Source organism: Nerophis lumbriciformis, linkage group LG25, assembly GCF_033978685.3.
Source record: "Nerophis lumbriciformis linkage group LG25, RoL_Nlum_v2.1, whole genome shotgun sequence".
Classification (NCBI taxonomy): Eukaryota; Metazoa; Chordata; class Actinopteri; order Syngnathiformes; family Syngnathidae; genus Nerophis; species Nerophis lumbriciformis.
Window position 1 is genome coordinate 12,169,915 of NC_084572.2, and position 10,469 is coordinate 12,180,383.

The 10,469-nt window shown below is 38.5% G+C and overlaps 1 protein-coding gene across 3 annotated transcripts in view; it reads right to left on the minus strand.

The window, feature by feature from the left end:
- The window catches only part of rhbdl3 (rhomboid, veinlet-like 3 (Drosophila)), a 107,808-nt gene extending 98,210 nt beyond the window's left edge, over positions 1–9,598 (minus strand). For all 3 annotated transcript variants that reach the window (XR_009817675.2, XM_061983728.2, XM_061983727.2), the window contains exons 1-3: positions 9,299–9,598; positions 8,695–9,164; positions 4,716–4,739 (exon numbers count right to left, since the gene is read on the minus strand). Coding sequence is in view for 2 of the 3 variants with exons in the window: in XM_061983728.2 (XP_061839712.1) it covers positions 4,716–4,739; positions 8,695–8,814 (144 nt within the window). In the remaining variant the exon portion in view is untranslated. The remainder of the gene's footprint in view (positions 1–4,715; positions 4,740–8,694; positions 9,165–9,298) is intronic.
- Between the last annotated feature and the right edge of the window lie 871 nt (positions 9,599–10,469).

A 10,469-nucleotide genomic window follows, 5' to 3' on the forward strand; every position in this document is an offset into this window, starting at 1 on the left:
AGATGCAAAGAAAGGCGGCGGAAGAGTTTTTTCGAAGGAATTTTCGGATGAAAACCGTGGAAACAAAATTTTGAATGTCTCAAAGTTCATTCATAAGGTTCTGTGGATTGATGGAAGGAGTTTTAAATCCGAAGGAAAAGACAGTTCGTGCCCCAACTGATATCCAGAGGAAGGTTGCTATTGTTCTGGACTATCTTGCCCAATGTGTGGAAAGTTAATCAGTTGGCTTGCACAAATGCAGCCTGAAGAGGTTTGGGGACACTTAAATATACCTGCTTCATTCTATTACATATCACTCGTATTTTGCTCGGGAGTCCGAATTAGGCCGGCATTTTACAGTTCCTTAGCTACCTTCTTAAATAAATCTCAGTTTCTTTTTTCTACCATCGATGCACTTCAAAATGTTCTGTCCTTTTAATTTGTGAAGCAAATAAACAGTCTCCTCTTCATTACTATTGTTGCTGTTTTTATTGAATGGTATCTGCTTCCGGGTTGTATCCCGCGCGTTGAGACTAGGGATGTCCAGATCCGATATTTGGATCGGATCGGCTGCCGATATTTGCCAAAAATTGCGTATCGGCAAGGCATGGGAAAATGCCGATCCAGATCCAGTTTAAAAAAAAACTCCGGTCCGTGTTTTCCAACGCACCTATTTAAATAATACATTCCACTTTTCTGCTGCTCAGTAATTTCCGTTCCGCATTTTCCAGCACACGTTCAACACATCCACAATTCTCACGCAGTTGCTTTTAGCAGCTGGCATTACACGACAGGCTCTTCTCACTCTTTCCTGTGTCTCCCTCTCACAGACAGCGAGCGCACCTTCTTACACACGTCACATACTGTCACGTCATACGTCACATACGTATACGTCCTCTCCCAGCAGAGAGCGAGGTAGCGGCATGGCTAACGTTAGCTGTGACGCTAGTGCAGCCGCTAAGGTGCGCGCCTGCTCAAGCGTCCTCTGCGCACGGCAAATCTATGCCACGCACAAAATCAAATTAAAAAAATAAGCGCATAACAATTTTCGACACACGGACACGACAGAGACAACAGTTTTCGTCATCATTGTTCAAATATTGTGACGTCTGTTGAGACGCTTATCTCCATTCGGTGCCACACGTCCAGACTCCACACCATCAAAATGGCAAAAATTTCCACATCAACACCGTATGAAAAAATTAGTGATTTTTTTAGTTGTGATTTCTTCTCTGCATGAAAGTTTAAAAGTAGCATATATTAATGCAGTATGAAGAAGAATGTTTTAATGTAGACATGCAAGCCTTGAAAGAACATTTTGAAAATCAAGACTACATTTCCTGCAAATGGGTGCATTTCTACTCTATATTTTAACTTTAGATTTATTCTCATATCAAACTCTTTTGGCTGTCTTTTTGACACTTACATCAAGCGCCCCCCTCCACACCCTGGATTATAAATAATGTAAATAATTCAATGTGATTATCGTGTGTGATGACTGTATTATGATGATAGTATATATCTGATAGTATATATCTGTATCATGAATCAATTTAAGTGGACCCCGTCTTAAACAAGTTGAAAAACTTATTCGGGTGTTACCATTTAGTGGTCAATTGTACGGAATATGTACTTCACTCTGCAACCTACTAATAAAAGTCTCAATCAATCAATCAAAACACATAAAATCATCATACTGCTGTGATTATATGCATCAAGTGTTCATTCAAGGCTAAGGCAAAATATCGAGATATATATTGTGTATCGCAATATGGCCTTAAAATATCGCAATATTAAAAAAAGGCCATATCGCCGAGCCCTAGTTCAATGATGCCATTTCTGTTTGTCATGTATAATTTTGTCTATTTTGTGTTTATCCTTGAATAAACAGGTCAGTTTCTTGTTACCAACCATTGTGTATTATTCAAACTCCCCTAATTCAGCTGGCTAGTTGTTATCAAGAGTACTAAAACCCTTTTCAACATGATTCTGACAACTAAGTAGGCTAAATAACTTTAAACTTTAATACATGCTCGGATAGGCTAGTATCGGTATCGGTCAGTATCGGTATCGGATCGGAAATGCAAAAACAATATCGGTATCGGATCGGAAGTGCAAAAACCTGGATCGGGACATCCCTAGTTGAGACTGACACATGCGCGATACAAAGGGTCCTCTGGGGCCACGTACACCCCCTCGAGAGATCTGGTTTCCCATCGCATAGTCCAGGTGTGTTAGTCCGACTTTGCAAGAACCAAACACGATCAAATTAAGGTGTTTCCATGGGTTGCAGGAGGCTCATTTAGAGCAAAACTATTTGAGAACTCGGACTAATTTAGTGCATGGACATGTACTGAATTAAACACAAGCAAAGGCCAACCTTGTTTGCTTATTGGAGGACATTTAGATGTTCACTGGCTGTCCAGCTCATATCTGAGAGTTTAGATGCAAGCCGATATCATCCGGTACTTGTTTTTTTTATGATATCAGACCGATATCCCATATCAATATCTGATCGGGAAACCCCCTACTGCAAACGGCGAGCCCCTCCAAACCCCTAACAATTGGACCAACTCATTGTGCGGCGAGAGGAGGCAAGTTGAATAAAAGAGCGACAGCACATTTGTAACCGCCAGACCGGGCGTTGACCTCGCCATTTGTACGAGCTCTCCCTTTTTCATACTGACATCCACTCCGGCAAATTCAAAGCAGCAACATAAAGGAAGACTTAAGACTTTATGTGTGTTCATTGAGGATGCTCTAATAGCAACACACACAGGAACTCCATACTCCCCCCACTCCACCTCCGCGGTCTGGCTTTCCCGTAATCCCATGTGACCTCAAGTCTCTGCAGAAAAGGGTGAGCCTGACACGAGCCTCTGATTCACCCCTTAACATCCCATATGCACACACACACACACACACACACACACACACACACACACACACACACACACACACACACACACACACACACACATATACACATACACACATACACACACACACACACACACACACACACACACACACACACGTTTATGCATAAAATTCCCTCTAAGAGCAAGAACGGGGCCCCAGGGCAGGCAGGTGCTGGGGCAGCCGCCCAGAGTGAAGACTGTGTGTCAGTAGGGGGCCTGTTCACCGTCTGCCAGCCCAACCTGCTGCTTGCATCAGCTCAGCTGGTCTGTGTTTCCCTCTTGGCTTTACTACCAAACGGGTGCGGCTGATAGATGCGTGCACCCAGGATTGTGTGTCACATTAATTGCATTGTCAGGGCCAAAGGTGACATCCACAATCTAAAAAGCGTGTCCCTGCTCCGGTGTCAGTATGCAAAAGCGTGCGTTGACAAAGTCACAACCGGGTTACATTTTTTCAAACGGGCCAGCAGCAGGCTTTTAAAAGAAGGATTTAAAGCAAGCAGCATGAGGCACAGTTTTAATCTAAAAAAAAAAATACATTGGCCTAATGAGCCAAAACGAAAACAGAGCAGACAGGAAACAGGAGCAGCCAATCTTCCCCAGCTGAGTCCATTTGGGATACAAATTGAACCGCATTGGTTTTGCCAGCGCAAATGCCGTATAGCTCGGAGGCATAATATAAAAATCGAACACAGCTGAGGCCGCACTATTCGGAAATTCTAAATATATTTCTTTTTGGGTGGGATGGCTGGGGGTAATACGCTCCCAAAGTCATGTGAGCAAGACAGAGATGATGTCAACATGTGTTATGCATTTTTTATCTTTGGCTTTGGACGAGAGAGTGAAGACAGTGTTTCGAACAGATTGACAATCTATTTGTGGTTGTGGGGTTGCGGCCAGGATGGTGACAATATGACGTCATCAAACATTTGCATATTGGCTATGATTCTTGTATCTTCTTTAAAAAGGCTAAATAAAAGTGTGTGTGTGGATGCGGCCTAATTTTGAAAACAAATAATGTAGTCAATGTTTTGTAGAACATGATTGCCAAGAGATGCCATCACATATATCAATCACCTGGATGGTGACAATAGGAAAAGAACGAAAAACAGAAGAAAAACGCCACTGGAAGTCATGTGAAGTGCGCAGACTCATAATCAAAGCAACAAGACTCCACATTGCAAAAATTGAAGTCCACGCAAGATTTTAAAAAATGAAATAAATAATCAATAATACTTATTTTTGATTAAAAATCAATGTAATATCTGTAGAACAGAACAAAAAAAGATTAACTTGCTAAAACACACAATTTATTTTTGTGTTAGCAGAATAGTATTCCTATTTCATGTAATCATAGTATTTTATATTTACAACAGTGCAACATCAACATACACTCCCTTGTTATAAAAGTTAATCAAGACCTATTAACAGGTGTTTACTTCTTCTTACACTTGCTATGTTAAAATAATACTTAAAACATTGCCTGTATTGCAGGTATATTACTATGTAAACAGTTTGACACTGGAACTGATTATTTCTATGTATTATTATAGGAAATATTGTTATGAAACCTTAACAGCATCCCTGATTGTGTTTGACAATCCCGTGTTGTCAACAGGACACATAGGTCAAATTTGAAAAACACTACACAAGAGAAGTCATTTATCCACTAAAAAATTTCCCTTGGATGTACTAAATTCTACTGTCACGACCATAAATAAGTACTTTGTTGCCCCTCACCAGCTAATAACTAACACAGGTCCGGTACACATTAAAAACACACAAAAGCACATGCAAGCATCCTTTGGTACATACCTTATCGAACAGAGCCTTCCATTGCTGAGGAGAGAGAAGAAGAAAAGAATAAAATGTGAGTGAATTGGAGGAATATGAAGGTAAAATCAAGCTAAGAGGCAGGTGCCAAAATGATGGGGCATTCATGGAGCGCCTCTTTGGATAGGATGTTACTAAAAATACTGTCCTAATAAATAGACTGTGTATACTCGGTTATTACCTCATCACTGTGTTCACAGAGCCTCAGCTAAAGACAATATCACTGAGTACAAATTAGCTGCTCTCATTTGTGTGTGCATGTTCAGAAGGGATGTCCAAAGTTTTCCACTGAGAAAAAAGTAAGTACCGTATGCAGGACAAAATGTTTTTGTTTTTTTTTCCTTTTTTTTCATATTTCTAAACCTCTTTACAGATATCATTTCAGGTTTGTGCTATAATGACAAAGGTATTAGTTGGAACACTTTATTTATACTTCCTAAGATGGTCCATTTCTTTGTGATCATATTCTAAGTCAATTTTAAATAAAGCTGTAACATAAAAATTAAATAAAAAATGTACGATGTGCTATGTGGATATAAGTATTGGGACAATTGGCCATTGCAGCTAGAGAAAGTGAAATTGTAAGACGACGCACCCCAACTACCTCTCTTGTTGCAAGACTTACTAGTTTTATTAATCTACTACAACAAAAATATGTGACGTTTGAAGAGGTTTTAAAAACAAGCACTCAGAATTGTTGAATAGTGGTAATTCACTTCAAAGTATGCCTACATGTGCAAGAGGGCTCTTTTGATAGTAAAGGTTGCACACAATGATCTTGAAGATGGCTTTTCAAATTGTGGCATCGTATAATACAGTAGAACCTCGATTTACGAACCCCTCATTGTACGATTTATAGTTTATGAACCACAGATTGAACCTTGTTTCAGTGTCCAAACGTTTCATCTATTCATTGCTTGCCTCAAAGCACAGCGATTGTGGGCAGGCTGATCGATCTCAACCAAGCACTGCTGCTGCTGTTAGCTACTGTGCTATTTTGTGTGTCTTTCAAATTTTGTTTTAGCCTTTTTACAACATGTTTCTAGCTTTACTAGCTCAATATGAGTCCAAAGAAAGTAACGGACAAGGGACGTGTGGTTTGAAACATTCAGGAAATATTCACAGCGTTGTTGACACTGCCTCCTCCTACCTTCCGGTGCACGCAAAGAAGATTATCCGCCAAGGTAAAGTGGATTTTTTTCCTATTTATAATCACTGTGTTGCTAGCTGTTAAAATTAGGGAGTTTTGCAATTTAAAAGCATGAGACAGTGACAGTGTGTGTTTGTGTCGGCAGGGCGGCTGAAAATAAGGACGGTTAAGCTAGTTTTGTTTTTGTTGCCTTTGTTGTTAAATATAAAGTTGATCCATCACTCCCTTGTTATGTTTGCTTAATATACAGCAGGGTTCCTGAACATTTTTCACCTTGGGTCACAACTTTTCCACTGCAGAGGGGCCCACTCAAGCATTGACACTGAATTAGTAATATTACTCTTCATTTTATTCGTATTCAATAATTACATTGAACATTCTTACAGTTTACAACCGTGTCAAATAATATGAACCCATGTGTTAATCAGAAAGATTATTATTTATTTAACACATAAACTTTAGACTTAAATTATAAAAAATAAGTTCTAACCAGACATATTGCATTAAAAAGGACTTATAAATAACTGTTGAAAAATTTGCTTACATACAAAAATGTTGTGCTAAAAAAAAAAAAACACTAAATTAATATGTTTCTTGATTAAACTGTAAATAAAATTCAAGTGCAAATGAAAATACTGTTTCACCACTTTAGTCATAATTTTTGCAGTTAAGAAACTTCTCTGTGACTTTAGCTCCAGACTTCTACTGTTTGATACTGTCATCACTGCCACAAGTGGTGGAAAAGTGCATTACAACTAAGTACCGCTGCGGCCCATACGAACCACAGCTGAGAAACTGATATTTTTAGGCGGCCCTCTATGAGTCCCAGGCTTATGGTTAAGAAACACTGATATACAGTACTCTACAGTGCTTTATATTGTGTTCAAAGCGTACAAACTTTTACTAAAAGATGGACTTTTGTTGAGGCTGGAACCTATTATTCATATTTACATTTTTCTTATGGAGAAATTTACTATTTACGAACAATGTTCAAAAACCAATACATTTTGTCACTCGAGGTTCCACTGCCCTGAAAAACAGACAAACTTTTTCACTCGGGGGCCATGTGTTTGTATACATATATTTTAACATATACATTTTAACAGAAGTGTAGATAGAACATGTTAAAAGAAAAAGTAAGCAGATATGAACAGTAAATGAACAAGTAGATTAATAATTCATTTTCTACCACTTGTCCTCAATCATTTTGACAAAATAATAGAATGATAAATGACACAATATGTTACTGCTTATGTCAGCAGCTAAATAAGGAGCCTTTGTTTGTTTACTTACTAATAAAAGAAAAGTTGTCTCGTATGTTCACTATTTTATTTAAGAACAAACTTGCAATAAAACACATATGTTTAATGTATCCTAAGATTTTTAAAACAAAGCCAATAATGCAAATTTTTGTGGTCCCTTTTATTTATAAAAGTATCGAAATACACTTTGGTACCGGTACCAAAATATTGGTATTGGGACAACCCTAATATATATATATATATATATATATATATATATATATATATATATATATATATATATATATATATACACATACACATATATATATACATATACATATATATATATATACACACATATATATATATATATATACATACACACATATATATATATATATATATATATATATATACACATATATATATATATATATATATATATATATATATATATATATATATATATATATATATATATATATATATATATATATATATATATATGTATGTATTTTTTTTATTTTTTAACTTTAATACATATATATATATATATATAGTTGTTTTTTATAATTTGCTTTAAATATAACTAAGATTAGCTTAGCTGTTTTTGTTTCTTATGTTTCTGAAGCTGCCACACCTCCCCTGATGTTTGAAGGGGCACTGTTGAGATCACAGTTCACTGAGGACATAAGACATGGGTATCCAAAGTGTGGCCATTTGCGGCCCACACCTTCAGTTTTGTTGACCCGTAGCATATTGTCTGGGTGTAAAACAACAGAAAAAAAATGGAAAAAAGAAAAGGAGCGCAGAAAGACGTAATGTAATAAGAAAAAGCTGACATTTTGGTATGAATAACTAATACACTTTGTCACCTATAACACAAAGCTGACACAAAGCGTTGACTTTAAATATGTGTTTTTAGCATTTAAAAAAATAAAAAGAATTATCAAAATGGCCCTTGAACTTCAAATTTTTTGTATGCAGCCCTTGTTGGAAAAAGTTTGGACACCCCCTGGTATAAGATGATGAATCAAAATCCAATGTACTTTATATTGCCAAAAGTAATTTGGCCACACGCCTTGACTCACATACGAACTTGAAGTGCCATCCCATTCCTAACCCATAGGGTTCAATATGATGTCGGTCCACCTTTTGCAGCTTCAACTCTCCTGGGAAGGCTGTCCACAAGGTTGCAGAGTGTGTTCAGTTTACGTGGCTGAGTTGCTGTTGTTCCCGAACTCTTCCATTTTCTTATAATAAACTTATAATGACTTTGGAATATCTAGGCGCGAGGGAATTTCACGACTGGATTTGTTGCACAGGTGGCATCCTATGACAGCTTAACGCTGGAAATCAATGAGCTCCTGGGAGCGGCCCATTCTTTCACAGATGTTTGTAGAAACAGTCTCCATGCCTAAGTGCTTGATTTTATACACCTGTGAGTAGGACACCTGATTCTGATCATTTTAATGGGTGGCCAAATACTTTTGGCAAAATAGTGTATATCTGATTGATTGATTGCTGTGTCCCAATACTTTAGTAAAAGTAACTAAGATGTACTCACGTCCTCCGGAGCCACGGGAAGAACATCGGTGCTCTCCAACACTTCAATCTCCTCTCCCTCGGCATTGGCTGCTACCGCCGGGGAGGAGGTGACCGTCAGCTCCCGGTTCCCTCCTGCCATCCTCGGGCAGCGGGCTGGTCTTCTCCTGAAAATCCCCTTTACCAATGACTCCGCATGGTTTTGGTACAATCCTATTTGGCTCCTCGGAGTGTTTCAAACACTACAGACGGCTTGAAGGGGAGCATCTGGACCACCACCACCATCATCATCATCATCATCGTCACCATCAAACCAGTTGAACTACGAAACGCATTGAAGAAGGTACTTCCACAAAGATATCCACTGGGGGAAAGTTTGCATAAAATTGCAATGAAATAAAAGTAGCTGCGCGCAGGAGAGATGCTGGGGAGGAGGCAACAGTCCAAGTTTGGGAAGCAGGATGCTGCGCAACAGCAGCAGCACGGAGGAGTCTGAAAGCCCCCCAAAAATGACATCATCAAATAGTGACTAACAATGTCTGAATGCTTGAAGCAACATAACACTTTGGTCAACACCGACACGGTCTGGCTATGTTCATTCTTATTAAAAAAGTGCGTCACAATACCTTTACACGTCTTTTCCAGCATCTGCCGCTGTCTCCACCTTGTGGAAGTCCTGGAGGCGGCGGTGACTGGCGTCGTCCTCGGCTGGCTGCCTGCTGGAACTCCCGGGGGGGCTCCGGAGCTCCGTTACGTCCCACGTGAGGTGGGAGGGGACAGGATGGCAAAGCTCTCCTCCCTCGTGGTGCTTTTGTTTGTAGGAAGTCAACGACATACCAGCAACACACAAAGAAAAACTAAACTATATATTACCGCTCGTACTGACTTTTTTTCCCATTTCAATGTGTCTCCATAACGACACGACAGTCATCCATGATACAAACTTAAATAGCATTTCGGCTAGCTTGTCAAGCAACAGGTTAGCTCGGGTTATTTCCGGGTCACGTGGCACGTTTTACGCTTTTGATTGATTGATTGATTGATTGAGACTTTTATTAGTAGATTGCACAGTGAAGTACATATTCCGTACAATTGACCACTAAATGGTAACACCCGAATACGTTTTTCAACTTGTTTAAGTCGGGGTCCACTTAAATTGATTCATGGTACAAATATATGCTATCATCATAATACAGTCATCACACAAGATAATCATCAGAGTATTTACATTGAATTATTTACATTATTTACAATCCGGGGTGTGGGATATGGAGGGGGGCGGGGGTTTAGGTTTGGTTGGCATACTTCCCAACCTTGAGACCTCCGAATTCGGGAGGTGGGGGGGCGTGGTTGGGGCGGGGGCGTGGTTTAGAGGGGAGGAGTATATTTACAGCTAGAATTCACCAAGTCAAGTATTTCATATATATATATATATATATATATATAAGAAATACTTGACTTTCAGTGAATTCTCGCTATATATATATATATTTATTTATTTGATTATATATATATATATATATATATATATATATATATATATATATATATATATATATATATATATATTTATTTATTTGATTATATATATATAAATAAGAGAAATACTTGAATTTCAGCGTTCATTTATTTACACATATACACACACATAACACTCATCTACTCATTGTTGAGTTAAGGGTTGAATTGTCCATCCTTGTTCTATTCTCTGTCACTATTTTTCTAACCATGCTGAACACCCTCTCTGATGATGCATTCTGCTTCGTCTCCTTGTTGTGTGCGCAGTTGTGCACTGCA